The 17903-nt window shown below is 42.0% G+C and overlaps 1 protein-coding gene across 3 annotated transcripts in view; it reads right to left on the reverse strand.

Moving 5' to 3' along the window:
• Positions 1–17903, reverse strand: part of htr2cl1 (5-hydroxytryptamine (serotonin) receptor 2C, G protein-coupled-like 1) — a 226417-nt gene that overhangs the window by 9356 nt on the left and 199158 nt on the right. For all 3 annotated transcript variants that reach the window (XM_050066554.1, XM_050066556.1, XM_050066557.1), the window contains 3 exons: positions 4286–4449; positions 4031–4184; positions 1152–1381 (listed from right to left, as the gene is read on the reverse strand). In XM_050066554.1, coding sequence (XP_049922511.1) covers positions 1152–1381; positions 4031–4184; positions 4286–4449 — 548 coding nt within the window. The remainder of the gene's footprint in view (positions 1–1151; positions 1382–4030; positions 4185–4285; positions 4450–17903) is intronic.

The raw sequence follows: 17903 nt of genomic DNA on the forward strand, positions 1-17903 counted from the left end.
TATGCCCATTCAAAGTTTGCAATTTCAGTCAGTTGCTATAGCGCCCCCCTTTGGCCAATTGATGTAATATTGCTTCATTCGCATCCTCCCATGACCCTCTACCACTGTGCCAAATTTCACATGGATTGACCAAGTCAGTGAGGAGAAAAACATGGAGTTTTCGTCATTATATAGTACGATATGTAAACTGTGGCTCAAATGACAGTGTATAATGTGACAGGAGTTGCTTGTTCTGACAAACCCTCAGAGAATTATCACCAAATCGCTGCAGCTCTACAGCAACTCTTAGCACCTTGTTTTAGTTTATTGGCCCACAACTTCACTGTTTTGATCCACTGTCATCTAACTCGTTTCCAGATTAATTCCTCAGGTCACCAAAAACATGACTCACTAAACCATTAGGATTTAAAATACATGAGTACAGTTTCATGCATGGCCGAGCAGCGTGCCTGGGCACACACATGCATTTGAATGTTTTAGATAGTAACATTTTAGGGACATTGCATGTGTCAGGGAAGTACTGAGCATATGACTGGATAAATGAGACTTAGATTATACTGCACGAGTTGTGTGAGAGTGTGTAAACAGATGTTTTGATATAGTTTTGCTGTTGTTAAACATGGACCCCAATGGCTTCAATTCATGAAGAAGGTTTGCCATTTTGGATTCTCAGTCCACCATGGAGGCATGCAAGAAAAATAAAGTTTTCGTCATGAATTTAAAGGTAACACACGGTGAGTAACTGATACCTAAATGGTCATTTTGCAGGTGAAGTATTCCGTAAAATAACCATCTCTGCACCTCTTGTCTTGGGACTGATACCAGAAATGTTTTCAATACCTTGTTTGTGTACAAAATGTAAAAATGTAGATGTGCGGCAGGCACACTCATACACCATTGTTCCTGAGCACCTATATTTAAGGCTGTGGCGGTTGAGTTCAACTATTGGAATGCAGGAGCGCGCACTGCATGTCATGTGGCTGGGACCAACCAATCACAGCCAACAGATATCCACACAAATATTGAGGTTCAGTACTTCTTCCACTGAGTGTATTTATCTGTTTATCACCTAGCCGTTACATTACGTGTCTGCGACCCCTGAAACACCTAAAATCACCTGACAAGCCCTCAGCTCCACTCTTCGTTCTCACCTTGGAGGCCCGCCTCTCGTTCTTTATGGCCTGCATCATCCCCCGTCGCCCGTGGCACCCCGACGTGTCGCTCCGCCCTGGCCCCGCGGCCGGCGAGCTGAGCTGAGACGCCACCTCCGAGCTGGGAATGATGCTTATGCTGTCTGGCGTGGTGAGCAGTATGCTGGGCTCTGCTCCTTTCAGACAGCTCAAGGTGTTCCGTCTGCTCTGAGGAGGCGGGGGCTTCAGCTCTGTGGGAGGGGTAAGAGGTCAAGGATCTATGTTACCAGAAATGGTTTGTGGTTGAGCAAATGTGATTGCATGAAAAAGAAAACAATTTGATTCACTAACAGAAAAAGACTGTAAATGCAAAATTCTGCTTTTGCCAAAAGTTTGTCAGCCCCAAATCTGAAGGATGGGAGTTATCACCATGACACCTTCCAGCTTAGCTACCAAGAAAACTGCTGCCGATTTTTACTTAGGACAGCAAACCAGGGAATGCATGTCACATTTTTTGTTAACAAGGCTGCTGGCATCTTGTAGAGAGGAAAAGGTTAAACATGAGAGGAATGTTTCAGTTACAATTTTCTCTGTTCGGGATGCCGTAGGTGCTCAAAGTGTGACCCTCGGGTCAATGGCAGCCCTTTTGTGCTCCCTCTCAAACCTGAGATGAAATGCATCCATTATAGTTTATTCCTCTGGGGTCATTTCACTACTTTCACTTTCAATATCTTACATTTTATACACTACTTGGCTACTGCGTCAAACTGCGCCCCCTAACAAGCATCTATCAGGATAGGAATGACAACTTGTCGCACCTTGGGAGTGTTGGGGGAATTATGTTCGGTCATCAATGCTAGTGCTGTAAGCTTAAGTTAAAGCTTTCAGAGAAAAACTCAGCAGTTTAATGTCGAAGTGTAATGAAAAAGCCACCATGGAAAAACTGCTGTATGGTTGAGAAGAAAAGGGGGTTTCAGGAAAAATGGATTAACTCGTACAACATCGGACCTCGGGGGACTCCTAGGATGGACAAGGCACTACCAGCCCTACTCTGCCTCACTCTGCCTCTGACTGGCTTACCCCGATATTCTTTCAGCTGCTGTGAAACTGTGCCTACTTGGGGCAACCACAAAGTTTGTTGTGGGTGCGTTGGTACAGTCGACAAACACGAAAGGATGGCAAGAGGAACTAGGCCCAGTCCCATTTCTACCCCTTAAATCTTCCACTTGGTATTGAGTGCCCTCGTTTGTGAGATAACCCTTGATGAGGGAAGTGAGAAATATTTGGGTAGAGATCTTTCCCTAAGAAATGAGACACCACTTCATGCAAATCAGCGTGGCCGACGTGCAGGCATACGTCACACATAGTATCGACGCAAGATACCGGTAGTCATTCAGGTCTGAAAATGCCGGCTCCAGCGCTTGTGTTGTGGCGTGTGCTATGTTTATTCTTCTCCGTCTGATGAATCAACGGAGGAGAAATGCTGAAAACAGGAGGCGCCTACAACGTCTTCTAGTTATGATTGATGGTGTTCGGGTAAGTCGATTTGTTTAAATATTTTGACGCTGTGTTCAACCGAGTTGCTGATGAGTCTACGCTAGTCCAACCATCTGTTTTTTGTATAGCCAACATTCCAATTGTACAGTATCAAATTGTAGCCTATATGACTTCGCAAGGTGTACTGGGAAATTTTATCTTCCACTTCACTTGTTGAAAGTGTGGGTCGGGACTCCCTTGGAATCTAGGGTGGATTTTAAGTGTTGGAAACCACTTCCACTACCTCAATTCTGTTTTGGGACGCCACTAGTCTAAACGTGAACGTGCACAACCAAGTGCAGGTGGGTATTGCTCAGGGAAGTGTGGGTATTGGGACAGGCCCTTAGTCTGGTAAGAGTTAGAGTGAGAATATCAGGGTAGGGATGGCAGAGGAGATACCCGCACACCAATGTTACTGAGGTAGAAAGCCAGAAAAAGGTCCAGAGACTGAGATCAATGCAAAAATAGTCTTGATGTCTTAAATAAATAGACTATTTTTTATATTGGTATGCAATTCCTTAACTTTCCACATTGACATAGATATCAATTACCCTATTTTCTATACCCTATACCCTATTCCTGAAATTCAATCATGGTTCTTGTATTTTCAGTGACCCAATCTAGCCTCTAGGTAGCTCATGAAGTTGCTAGTCGCAGTAAGCAGCTCAGTGATGGAGAGTTTATGTGGGATGGCTTGGCGAAAGTGGCCGACACCGCATGTCCTGACCTCTGCGGCCCTTAATCATATGGTGGCTCCTCAATTTGGCACCAAGTCATCAAAACTTTGAGAACCCCCCTGTGCCAGAGGATGAGGTGCCTCATCATGCAATTTGATCTCAACTGTTGAAGCTGATGCTCGACTCCGAATCAGGAGCCAGCTGTCCATGTGTTGTCCAGACTGATCGGACAGATAGCTGCTGTCTGCTTAGTCAGCGCCACAACCACAATATACTGCTGGTGAATTAGCTGATACGATGCATACACAGAGCATACTGTTGGTGCTGAGCTGCGGTGGGACCATCTTTCTTTATTTAAATGGAAATAAAAATATGCAGCGATTCTTGGACACAAACTGCTTCTGCGTGGTTTCATTTGTGGATTTATACGAGTGTGTGTGGAGTGGTTACAATCTCCAGCGGAGGAAAACAAGATAAAATACCAACATAAGGCTCGTCAAAGGTTATAACCACCACCATCAACAGTTGTTTTCATCCTTCATTTAATAGTGATAAAACATATGGGTGCTGCTGATGGGTTCAGACTGAATAAATTCACATAAATTCCTCGATTAAAAATATTTTATGGGTGACTGTTCTGTTGAAATGAACCAATTCTCATCAGCTAAAAGCCTGCTCAGTTCTTACCTTGTGAGTCTGAAGGAGAGAGTGTGTTGATCTGAGGAAGGTGGAAGGTGCTGGGTGGAGGCTGCAATGTGTTTGTCATTGCTGGTGTGTGCAAAGGCTGCTGGGAGGAAGTCTTTGCCTCGTACAGGAAGACGGTGGCCTGCCTCTGGAGCACCTGGAGAGGACAGGAAGTGAATGAAGAATGAGGTGAAAGAGGCAGGGGGTTGTGGAGTGAAGACATAAAGAGTTTCAGAAGGCACACTCAGATATGACTACCTGTATGGTGAGGCAGTATGTCACCACCATGATGACCAGTGGGATGAAGAAGGCCACGAAGGAGCCAATGAGCATGAAGCGCTCCTCGTTGAGGACACAGCTGCCGTTGACAAAGACCTTGTCCTCGTTGTGGAGGCCGATCACTGGAATAGGCATTGACACGCCTAGAGACGGAGAGAGAGTAAAAGGAATTAATGTGTTTTATTTATATTAGTTTGTTGAGAACTTTTCTCTATCAATTTGCCGTTTTTGTTTGGATCCAGAGTTTCTTCTGATAGACTGATGTTGATGCTCATCGTTATGCAAATACAAGATAACAATCAGGTACTATGCCAAAAAACAATGGAAATATAATGAATAACAACAGGGCATAAACATGAAGACAATCATAGGGTAAACATATCAGCAAATGCTCAACAATAGGATATATATTTTCCCCCCTTTTTTATAATATATTTTTTCCCTTGTATTCTTTTTTCTCCACACTGTGTTTCAAGAATTTCTTGGTTTTTATTAGATTTATTATTATTTTTCACTGCTTCCTGTTGTCATTTGTTGTATTTTTCCTTATAATGTTAGTTTAGTTCTTTTGTGGGTCGGTTTGGTGGAACTTGTTTTTTAATTTATTTGCTAACATTAACCCCAGAAAACGTGAGCGAACATTCCGACCGGTTCATCACAAGACCGGCTGTACATTTTATGAACGAGCAACACAGGGTTAAATGAGCTAAATGGGTGATTTTGGCCGCTGCCTTGGTTAGTGTGCGTGTGTGTGTGTGTGTGTGTGTGTGTGCGCACACGCATGGGGGTCGTCCCTGCAAAGTAAACATTGCACCGATGAAGTCAGTGTTTACTGACAGTTACTTATATCTTGTCTTTTCACTTTATTAAGATCAGATTTTGCAGGTAAAATTACAATAATAAGGTGACTTGACTTGGACTTGACTTGACCTATTACAGGACTTGACTTGACTTGACATAACCTGTGACTTGACTTGACTTGACTTGCCCAAGAAAAAATGACTTGAGACTTGAAGGTTAAGACTTGAGACTTACTTGAGACTTGCACATGTGTGACTTGGTCCCATCTCTCCTACATAGTGATATCTTGTGGAAGAAGGCAACCTAAGGCCCTGATCACACAGGTCACAATCAGTGTACTGTTTATTTTGTTTATTTCACAGTAATTAGTATCTAGTTCCTAAAATGTTGAGGCAGAGGGTACTTGCTGTAGCTCTGGTTGAGGGTGAGAGGCTGTCAGCAAACAGTTTGTTGGGCACAGGGAAACAGAGATCTGTGTGGGTACATGAGACCCTAATAAAGAGGGTGGATCACAGGGAGTGCCACCAGTTGGTCCAGGAGCTTCTCCTTGCTGATGGCCGTCTCCAGGCATATTTTAGGATGACTCGGGGCACTTTGACAACCTGCTGTCTATCGTCGGGCCGTATAGCTCTGGGTATCCAGCAACAGTTACCACCAGTTTCTCCTCCATTGTTTACCAACTGTAAACTTGTTGTGGTGACCACCACAGAAGGCCCACTTCTCAAATCATCTGATTGGACAATGGGGAAAAGGCGGAGAGGTCGTGGGGCATTGTTCCGCTTTGAGTTGAAGCAAGCAAAAAGCTTAATTCTCATTAAAAACAATTAGAAAAAGCTGCCTCCAGCTGCTAAAATGCATCCTGTGTGATCAGGGCCTAAATAATGCTCCAAACTAAGGCTTCATTTTGTCGAGGCAACAATTGGCAAGGCCATATTTAAATGGGTCCCTCGCTTGGACTCTCACCTCAAGATATCAAAATGAAAATGGGTTCTTGTACCCAGGAGTCTCCCCTAAACTTGGGAGGGCTTGTTCCCAGTAAATGTTGAATAATCACTTTATATTTGCATCGACACTGCCAAGAGAACCTTTATTGCATGTGTCTTTCTCACATCCTCTTGTGCACAAATGCCCAGAAATACTTAATTCATGGTGGTAATATAAAGATGCTGGAATGTTACTAAGAAAAAAAATAGAATAATGAGTTAATAACAGGGCAATTTGCTAATAATGATGAGTCAATATTATGGTTATGGTTGTCTGGCATAAAATCAATTTAATATCTTTACAACTGCAAGAAAATGCAGAGAAGTAAACATCAATAATGACAAGAAAACAAGGCTTAACTCATTCAGTCACCATCCAAAACATCCCCTCTTTTGTTTTATGGTAATATTAAAAAAGAAGTTTCAAATAGTGTCATTTCTTGCCTGGTAACAGAGTGATTAAACCATGAAGCATGAAGGTAATAACCACGAATCAGGGAGGGGGAAACCACCTGTTTCTACTTAATTTTATGGTTAAATTCCTGCAAACAAAGCGGGTCATTTTAGTGTAATAGTCTGAAAATCATGGCTGGAAAAGGCTTAATCATTTCCCCATGACCGACCCCAAACACATTTCAGAAACATTCCATTATCCACCAATTTTGAAAAAATGGGCATCCTGTGAAGACTCAATCTTTTTTTATTATCATGAGCGTAAACAATGATTTGTGGAATAACACATATTAGATTGGAAATGAGAGCTACAGCTGTTATGAATCCAAATTGTTCAAATCTATCAATGTGTAATGGACGCTCACGGTGTTATGATAGTTGCTCTGGTGCTGTTAGAGGACACTGCCTGACAAAAGACTGAGGTGAGAGCAAGCCTTTGGAGGACGGAGCTGATTTTCTAGCCTATGATAATAACACCCAGTAATGTGCCGCTTCTGATTTCAAAGAGCTTTTCTGTTCAAAGTGTGAGTCTGACCTGGGATCTGTTTCAGCGCAGCAGACACTGAGGAGAAAAGTGACTCCAGGTTTTTCCCAGCTCTCAAGCTCCTGGCAACAGGAGCGTTTCACAGTCGGGACATCTCTGAGCTGTGTCATGCCCACAGTGTGAGCTGCCGTAATTCATTTAAGTGCAAGGTACATCATTTTCTCCCGCGCAGCTGGTGACCAGGTCGACATCAAAACGCAATTTGGAGCAGTGGCAGCTCCCTTAATGCAATCGTTGCAATCGACTGCACAGACGTTGCCCAGGAGGATGAATTTGTTTGTATAGATTGTAAACATTTTACCTCTGTGAATGTCTAAATAACCTGTGATGTGGAAATCGTTGTGACTAATGAGACTGTCCAGCGGTCTGGGTCGAGTCATGATTCATTCATACTGTCTTTAATAGTGCGTGGAGGAGACTTTAAAGGGCTGGTTCATCCAAATTGCAGAAAGTGTAGCGCTGTGTCTCAAATCAGATACTCCTCATAGTACAATGACACGTAGAACACTGCGTACACTCCGTACTTACTTCCCACTACTGAGTTTTGAAGCCAATTTTCATAGTAGCCAAACCGTGGAATTATGACTTCTGCCCTATTTAAACTGCTCTGGCCTGCCTACTGTTGCTGCTTCCTCTGCATACTGCTTTGCAACCTGCCTCCACCCCAGCCCCTCCTTTTGTATGCTTTGTCTGACTTATCAGTGTCATTTCTGTTTGGCATTGATGCTGCTCTGTTCTGTTCCTGGGGGGGGGGGTCTTTGCTGCTGCTCTCCCTGCCTTGGGCTTTCCATGTAGGCGCATGGAAGAGCAGGGAGGTTTGCTCTCTCCCATTTGGCTTTCCATGTAGGCATGTGGATTTCTGCGTAGGCCTAGGAAAGGCAGAGAGGCCCCAAAACAGAGCCATACCAGTTTACTTTGACTAAAGTAGTCCTGATTAAATTACAGATGTTTGTTTGATACAAACATACAAAACAAGCATGGACCAATTATTAACCACTGCATGCTCTTTTTTTAAAAATGATTTCTCAAAGTCTCTCTTGTTGCCTTCCTTCCTGTCTTTCCAACCTGTAGAATATGACACGCCCATTGAGAGCATCACAGTTCGTATTTCAAGTTAAGAAAAAAAATTACATTTTTTGGTTCCAACAGGGAACCAGCTTTTCAGGTATCAAACCAAATGAAATGCTCTGAATGGTTCAGGAACCAAGACAGAACCACAATGGTGGAAAGGGCGTAATAGTGCACTGCATTTGCCATATTTTCCAATGTGAATGCACTCAAAATAGCAAGTATAGACACTTTTAGGGCCCATGTCAACAATGACGTCATTTCATTAGCTGGAGGCAAAACACGACTCTCCACCACAGGGCTGTAGGCTACATAGGAGTCTTAAAATGTTGTCTTGTTGTGTTATTGGGAGCCAGAATAGAAGGAGTTATGGCTCAAAACACTGCCCGTCAACAAAAACGGAGACAACTATGGTTAAATGTGATAAGATGAAATGACCACTCTAAGAGTGCGGTGCTCTGGATAAGGAACGGTGCATTCAGACAGCTCTCCAAATTTCCAAACGGTCCAGTCTGCCAGAGTGTTCTCCGGCACTCGGAATGAGTATTTTTGAATGCACCACTCGCATCATCTTTCTTCATTGTCTAAAACAAGCCAATAGAACTTGCTAGCTAGTGCTAGCTAATGTCCGTGGAGAATTGTTTTGCCTCCAGCTAAGCCCCGCTCACCAGAAAACATCATACTGTTCACTAAGAGTAAAAGGGTCTGTAAGTCCAGAAGTATCTGATGTGAGACACTTCCAATGTTCAAGCAGCCTGGGTTATCTCTCTCTGGGATTTCAAGTTGATGCAGTCAGGAGTTCAATTTAAAACATTCAGTCGCAATATCTCTATCCAGATGAACAGACCTCGTTGCCACTGGGACTATTTCTTTGGTAGAAAGTAGTTCTAATGATGTTCTTAATGATGTCTGTGGATCACTGGAGTACTGCAACTGTTGCACATTTTTTAATGAACACTCCTCTAATATATTGGAGGCAGTAATCAGAAATGAAGCCGGAGCCACCTACATGGCTGGATGCCACCATTTGTAAGTGAGAAAATATATGTTTTTGTAATTACCATGGACCAACCCTTGGAGGTGGAGCAGTGCCTGATGGGTAACTTCTTGTGACATAATTCACAATGTGCCTTTTGGCAGCCACACACAGGTTGTACTTCACGCTGCGCTGTTTAAATTTTAAAATGCAGCAGATTCCATTCCCTCTGGTGACAATAGTTATCTGCTGAAGCCAAAGCGCCTCTCCCCGCTCTGTAAATCCAGCCAGCACACATCCGACACAATGATGTGGTAAGCAGACATGCTGGCTCTGTGGCAGGTCGCAGCGTGGCCCGGCTGGAGGGCCGGTGCTGCTGGAGGAAGATTATTGTACCAGCAGAGGGGGATCTGCAGAATCATCAGGGTGTGAGCTGCTCGTAAAAATGTTGCTCCCTCGTGAGCGCCGCACACCTCTGTGAACCCGAGAGCCGACACCAGTAAATGAAGTGTGAGGCGTCACAGATATGACGGGGGAACGGAGGAAGTTGTTTCATATGCTCACGCTTTGAAGCTCGTGGAGAAGTGATGGAGGGAATGAGAAAAGGAATAAGGAGACAAGAACAGAGGGCGTAAAGTTTTACTTCAGCTACTTTAGTGACAACGGAGACATCAGAATTAAAACATAAAAAGTGCCACAAAGAAGTTTGACTCCTCGGATATCACATGTATGTCCATCAATGGTTTCTCTGATTGAGACAACCTCCTTGTTTCCTTCACTCTTTTCTTATTTCCTTCTCTCACTGTTTCATTCCTGTGCTCCTTGTTTTCTTCCCTCCCTTCTTGTTTCTTTTGCTCTCTTTTTGCTACCTTCACTCCTTCCTCGTTTCTTTCCTTCCTTCTTTGTTCATTCCCTTCCTCCTTATTTCCTTAAATCTTCCTTTTTCCTTCCCTCATTTCAGGTTTACTTTTCCCCCCATTTTGTTTCCTTCTTTCCTCCCTTCTTGCCCCCTCCCTCCCTCCCTCCCCCCGTTTCCTTCCTTTCTTCTCATTTCCTTCTTCCCTCCTTTTAAACTCCCCGTCGTCCTTGTTTCCTTCACTCTCTTCTTGTTTCCTTCTCTAGCTCTGTTTCCTCTCTTTGCTCCTATGTTCCTTCCCTCCTTTCTTGTGTCCTTCTTCACACCTTGTTCACTCCCCTCCCTGCTTAATTCCTTTACTCTCTTCCTGTTTCTTTTTTTCCACTCCATTTCCTTCTTGTTTCCTTCCTACCCTTCTTGTTTCCTTCCTCCTGTTTCCTTTCCTTCCTTCTTATTTCCTTCCTCCTGTTTCCTTTCCTTCCTTCTCATTATTGTGATTTCCTCTGTTTTCCTTCTTGCCTCCTTGTTTACTCTACTCACTGCTTGTTTCCTCCACTCTCTTCTTTCTCTCTGTTTCCTTCATTTGTTCCTTATTTCCTTCCCTCCCTTCTTGTTTCCTTTGCTCCGAACTTGTGTCCTTCTGTCCTGTTTCCTTCATTTGCTCCTTGTTTCCTTCCCACCCTTCTTGTTTCCTTTTCACCCTCCTTGCCCCCCTTTTCCTTCCTTTCTTCTTGTTTCCTCCTTCCCTCCTTGTTCATTACCCTCCCTCCTTATTTTCTTCACTCTTCCTGTTTCCTTTCCTCCTATCTTGTTTCCTTGCCCTCATTTTGTTTCCTTCTTTCCCTCATTTTCTTTCCTCCCTTCTTGTTTCTTTCTCCCCCCTCATTTCTTCTTGTTTCCTTCTTCCCTCCTTGTTCATTCCCCTCCCTCCTTATATCCTTCACTCTTCTCCTGTTTCCTTCCCATCCTTCTTGTTTCCTGTCCCAAATTTTGTTTTCTTCTCGTCCTCTTTTTCTTTCCTCCCTTTTTGTTTCTTTCTCCCCCCTTATTCCCTTCACGCTCTTCCTGTTTCCTTCCCTCCTTACTTGTTTCATTTCCCTCTATTTGTTTCCTTCTTGTCCTCATTTTCTTTCCTTCCTCCTTGTTTCTTCACCCACCCCCATTTCCTTCCTTTCATGTTTCCTTCTTCCGTCCTTGTTCACTCTCTTCTTGTTTCCTTCTCTCACTCCATTTTCTTCCTTTGCTCCTTTTTTCCTTCTCACTCTTCTGGATTCCCAATAACAAAATAAGATGCAATTCTGCCGGACCTACACACCTGGATGGATTGAAACCAGCTCTGAGTCAAACAGAGTGTGTTATTACACCAGAGAATGGCTGCAAGGATCTTCTGCTGGATGTTTTGTTGCTAATCCTTCAGCACTGATCGCCGTAAGCCTTCTCAGACCTCAATCAAAGCAGCATGTAGCTGTGCAGAACCTTTAGAGGGGTCAAGGAAACACCAACAGGGGAAACACAGGATTGTTTATAATTCAAAAGCAGCCGGTTGTGAAGGACTGCTGAGGGAGAGGGAGGAATGTAAAACTCCACCTGGTTTCTGGAGGTGTCAATCAACTTGATCCGACTGTACTGTTTGAAAGTTTCACAGCAAGACAACTTTGAAAGTGCTTTGCTTTGTTGTTTCCGTTCAATCCAAAGACTATATGTCTTTGCAGTGATATGTATCACTCACCTGTTGTTCTGTCTTGCCCACACACATTTTCTGTTTGTTTCAGTGCTGATAACAGCAGGATGAATTCCTCTACACTTATTACACATGGTCAACAGAGTAAATGTGATGTTGTGGAGAAATAGCCGCTGTAAATATTAAATTAAAGCTGCAGGATAGGGACCGTACACAAATTATTAAAGGGAGGGGGTCGTCACAAAATGGAGTAGTGATAGTAAGAGGGGACGGTACTTGGACTGCAGTCCTTTTTTCTTTTTTAAAGTCAAGGTTAGGATCCAAATAAAATATTAATAATGCTAGGGAGGGTCCATATCAGGTTTGTATAGTCAAGGTTAGGTCTCAAATACAATATTAATACTTCCTACGCCAATAATGCTTATACAGTCCCTTAGCAGCTCAAACACCAGAGTTCAAAAGTGAGATGAAAAGGGATCAAACTGCACAGCAGATTTTAATTTAGGCAAACAGAATGATAGATAAATGAGCCTCGATGAGTCAGGATGTGATCATTTTACCTATAGTAGGCTAATTCTCCTTTTCTCCTAAAAGATTAATTGGGTGATTTTTCTGACAGGAAACATATTTAATACCTGACACCTCTAACATACAGTATTTGTCTTCCAATTCAAACTCCATGCATTTCATTTAAATGTACAATATGTTATTTTCTGCCACTCGGGCTCTCTCAATTAAAACAATAACAAAAGACAGATTGACTGTTATTGCCGTTAGTCCCTACCAGCAAGGATTCCTTCAGTGTTTATTGTTCAGGAGGTTTTTACCAGGAGCCGAATTATCTGCAAAGGTTTCTTATTCCTCAAACCAAATGGACCAGGTGAATAAAATTAGTCAAAATACTAAATACAGCAGTTTCATGTTAAAAATCTCTGTTTTCCCAATGCTGTTCGGCTCATTGCAAAGGGGCTGCTAGCCCAGTTCCTGTTAATGTCTGCTCTGGCTTTTTCTTTATTATCTCAAAATCCAGATGTTAAGGACATTTTTACTCGGAGACAAATTATCCGCAGAGGTCTCCTTCTCTCAAAAACAAACCGACCCAGTGATTTAAACTGGTTAAAACTCTGAATAAAGCAGTTTCATGCTAAAAAGATTTGTTTTCTCAATGCTGTTTGGTTCATCGCAAAGGGGCTGCTAGCCCAGTCCCAGTAAATGTGTGCTCCCATTTTTTCATTCTTATCTCAAAATCCAGATGTTATGGAGGTTTTTACTCAGCGACGAATTATTCACAGAGGTCTCCTTCTCTCAAAAACAAACCGACCCAGTGATTTGAACTGGTTATAACGCTGAATAAAGCAGTTTCACATCAAAATACGTGTTTCTCCAAGGCTGTTCAGTAAGGCAGGAGCCGAGCTGCCGCTCACACTTGCTCAGTTTGTTTTACTGATAACTTAAGATCCAGGCATCCAATGACTAAAATTCTTCATCGGTTAAGACACTAATTGAAAAATAACCAAGATCTAAACAGTGTATGATAAAAATGTGGCTTAAAACTGGATAAAAAGTCAAGAAAGTGACAGTTTCTGGCAGACAAGCACAACCCTAACTTATGCACAAAACGTTCACTGAGAAATGACACAAACCGTGTCGTTGATTAAACATTGTAAGAAACATCTGGGAAAATGAAATAGACAACTCAATAAAATATATAACACTGGTCTCGTAGTTATTTGACATTTGAATGCGGAAAATTTACATACTACATCTTTAAAGCTGGTCTTTGCAACTTTTGCACAATAGCCACTGCGGCTATATGTAACAGGAACAATGGTCAGTGCTACAACAACGTGTAACAATAGCCTAAAAAAGTCAGCTGCAGTAGCGTCTAAAGTTTGCTAACATTAGCTAACATTAGGTAACATAAGCTACTGGTCATACCAGACCAAATAAGGCTGTAGCAGTAAAACACCTCAGTGTGCCGAACTGAGCAACAGCAAGTTTTATTGCTTGTAAATGCAACTTTTAAGTGGAGGTCTGTGTCATTTCCTCTTTCAACAGTTGCATAATCTCTTTAAGGCAGTTTTACAGAGGTTTGCTGACAGATGTTGTCAAGCTAATAAAGATGTCTGCAGGGTGTGATAATGATGAAGAGAGTAATTATACATTTTAAAATGCATAACACAAAGAGAATAAATAATTACATCCATCTGCTGTTTTTCTAATTTAGCCCAGCCAGGTGAATCTAAATGAAGGCTACAATCCACCTCACTGATTTCATCCCCTTAAAGCCATTTGGGTCGTTAAGGGGAGGTGTGAATAAATTAGTGGAAAAGTGAAGAAATTAAGATTATTTCCGGTGCTGACTCCACTGAGACATGGCGTGGGCACACAAGGCCTGCCAACTGTCACTGTGGTTAATTCAGCCACTGATGAGCAGAGCTGTGGAAAATCAAAAGTTGAGTCAGAAATAAATCATACAAATTAAGAAATCAAGACTTGGCTTTGACTTGAGTGCTGTGAGACTTGTTTTACTTGAGATTTGACTCCATAAAGTTTTGAAAGCAAAAACATTTAAGACTCAAGTTTTAACCGAGTGAAATTTTGACTCTGATGAAGAAAGATTAAAGGGGACCTATTATGCCAATTCTCAGGCTCATGCTTGTGTTCTGGGTTTCTATTAGAACATGTTTACACACTTTAATGGTCAGAAAACACTTTATTTCCTTTTACTGTCTGTGCTGGAACACCTGTGTTCACCTTCTGTCTGAGACACTCTGTTTTAGCACCTGTCTCTTTAAGTTAGAAATCGGCATTTTTTACTGTGAAAAAACTCCAATAAAACCTTTGAAACCAAAATCTTAGTGTGACCTGAAAACAGGGAGAAATATACAACATTGGCCACCAAGATTACATGTTTCCCTAGCGTTAGCATGTAGCTAAATGTAGCAGTGTACTTGCAGCCGGGGAATGACTTTCTATTGAGAAAACTCACCAATAAAAGCTTCCAAACCAAAATCTTCACAATCTGACATGTTCCAGAAGGAGTATGATCTCGAATTGGGGAGAAATTAACAACATCGGCAACCAAGATTACATGCTTCCATGGTGTTAGCATGTAGCTACATGTAGCAGTGTAGGCTACATACTGAAACACTTGCAGTACATCCAACATTAAAACATGACATATATAAGACAGAAAATAAGGAGAGCACAATAGGTTCCCTTTAAAAGAGCTGCAAAGTCATCAGTTTGCTGCAGTATCATTCGTTCTTGATTTGAGGAGCACCTGTTTCAGCTGCACATCACTGAAAGATGCACCCTGACCTGGACTCGTTCCAAAAGACATAAAAACAGCTCCACTGACAAGTACAACATATGCCTGTAAATATGCGGCCAAAACACGCTGAGGTAATTTGTGCATGATCGCCACTCTGCATTTCAAATATGTCACCAAAGAGGAAACTGTTGTGTCTAGATTGGTACTTCAGTTTAGTTGAGAGCAGATGCATCAGTTCGAAGTGGTCTGAAGAGGAAAAGGGAGGGAAACAGCTCACAACTAGATACTCAAAAGAAGCGTAGGAATCTCTTCATGGTATGTTAATACCGCACAGCACATCTTCTGTTGGATGTTTCCTCACTAATCCTTTAGCATTGATCACTGTAAGCCCTCTCAGACCTCAATCATTGCCGAATGTTGCGGTATTGAGGGGTCAAGGAAATGCCAACAGGAAAATAGGGATTTCTTATGATTTAAAAGCAGCCTGTGGTGAGCGCTGTGGTATGTTGAGGTGTCAATCATCTCCATCTGTCAATGCTGCTGAAGTAATCTCTCACAGCAAAACAACTTCACAACAGATGGAGAAAATGGACTTCAGAGGAAAATCTCTGTGTTGGTGAGTCCAGCTTTCCTAAGATGGTGTGCTCATTGTTTGGGAAAAGCATAAAGAAGAGACACCGCAAATTTCCATTATAATTGTGCCCCAGTGGGTACATCTGCAATCACCAGGGGGTACTTAAAAAAGTTAGCTCAGCTTATGGGTGTGACGTTGATTTTAAGTATATTTACTGCCACAGTAACAGTAAGATTCCAGACTGCTGACTGCAGATGACAAGTTTCTCTCCGACATGAGTCTGTCATAATAGCTTAACAGAAAGTGTCTGTGTGCAGTGAAACAACACTTGTAAAATACATGTAGCAAGCAAGCAAGCAGAAAAGTTTCCATCTAAACTTGTTGGCTAAACGTACTGGGAATTGGCTGCTGTAGTAGTCGCTTTTTCATTTCAAAGTCGAACTGTTATTTGAATGTGGGGCAAAATTAAATATGGGAACTGCAATGGCCTGTTTAAATTAAAATTTACAGTCTCTAAGTGCAGAGACAATTTGAAGTAGTTTGTCAAGACATGTTCTTAAAATTCACTCAGCTTGAACTAGTAACATTTTTGTGAATTAATCTAATGAATAAAACCCCAACGGTTGTTTTATTGTTATGCAAACTTACTTTTTGTGACTATGCTTACTATAGTTTTGTCAGTTGTATAAAACAGAATAAAATCAGAATAATAAACATTTAATATAATAGTACTCTTGGGTTGAAAAAGTCTACTGCCTAATGTACATTAAAAAATCTCTGTATCTCATCCATAGTGAAGGTTAGCATATGATATATGAGGCTGCTCTGTTATGCACATTAGTACACAAAAGGCATTGCCATAGCAACATAGAATGTTTATCCAAACAAATGAAATGAATAGTCTGGGTCTGTTCGAAACCGCATACTTACCTACTACTCATACTAACTCTTTGAGTATGTAGTCTGTTTACACTGCGCAGTATGCGATTTTGAGTATGCGAGAAGTTCCCGGATGCATACAAGATTCGCCAGAAATGTTGAGTATACATCATGAGCTTACTACTCACACTCAAATTACCCAAGATGCAATGTAACGTGACGTCATCGATCGTCACTTCCTTGCCGCGAACAGGACAAAAGAAAAAAGAAGAAAAAGTTATTTATTTATTTATATTTATTACTACTGTATATTATAACTTATGAAACTTTATGAAATCATTCAATTCACAACGACTTTGTTGTTCAATGATGTACATTTTTCCCTCCAATTTTCAGGCTGTGAGGTATGTTATATTGCGTTGTATATTATGATTAGATTTATAGTTGATTAAAAAGGAAACTTACATCTGAGAACAATCCCAAGTCGATTGCGAGCATGATGTACCGAAGACGGCGGGCCAATCTTCGTCTCAGAGCTGACAAGACTCTCCGGTGAGGCATTTTGAACGGTCAAATTCCGTTAACGGGACGAGATCGGTCAAAACGGCGGTTTCAAGCTAGCTACATCAAGGGTAGGTTCGCCTCCCGTTTTCAAAGTAAAAGCACAAATTTTATCGTTATGGTTTTCTGTATAAGAAAGGGCAACGGGTGTTTTATTTTGTGAAAATAACCGGAAGTGCGTTGCTCACTATGGCTAGCTTGAGTAGCGCCGAAATCGTCCGAACAAAATTGTAAACAGCTGGTATTTGGTCAGATTTTCAACACGTTGTGGATCTAAACGGCTACTTTCTCACCTAAAAATGTTTCAAATGTTGCTAAAGTTATATATTTACAGAGTTTAGAGCTTAAATGAAATCAGCTTAAGGCCGGCTGATTTCGGCTCGGGCAGGAGCGAAATGCATTGTGGGTTATCATATAGTATGCTACAGTGTAAACGGTCTGCATACTGTCTGTTGATTGAGTATGTAGTATGTAGTATGGCAGTATGTAGTATGTAGTATGCGGTTTCGAACACAGCATATGAAAATGACTGGAGGCGCTACACAGTACAAGGGGCCTTGAATATTCTATTGGAATCAAGACACGTACAATCAATATACAGCCACATTCTAGTGTGTGAACATACCACATACTCAAAAGCTACATAGTATGACACTGAGACACAAGCCCCTTTGACACTGCCTGTTCCAGGCAGGAACTGTTTGCCACCTCGCCATTCTGTATAAAATGTACAATCGCAGAATGGGGGAGCAGAGTTGTTTTGCCTTTAAGCGTGCCGCGGAGGTCGTAACAGTGCAGAATCATTACTCTGTTAAAGGGACAGCCGGCAGAATGGGATCATGGATAGGGTGGGTGTGACGTTCTGATGATGTGTTATATGTACAACCCACTCTAGGGGATTTAAAAAGCAGCAAGTAGCAGTTAGCAGCTAACGCAAAGAAGAA

Source organism: Epinephelus moara, chromosome 17, assembly GCF_006386435.1.
Source record: "Epinephelus moara isolate mb chromosome 17, YSFRI_EMoa_1.0, whole genome shotgun sequence".
NCBI classification, from domain to species: domain Eukaryota; kingdom Metazoa; phylum Chordata; class Actinopteri; order Perciformes; family Serranidae; genus Epinephelus; species Epinephelus moara.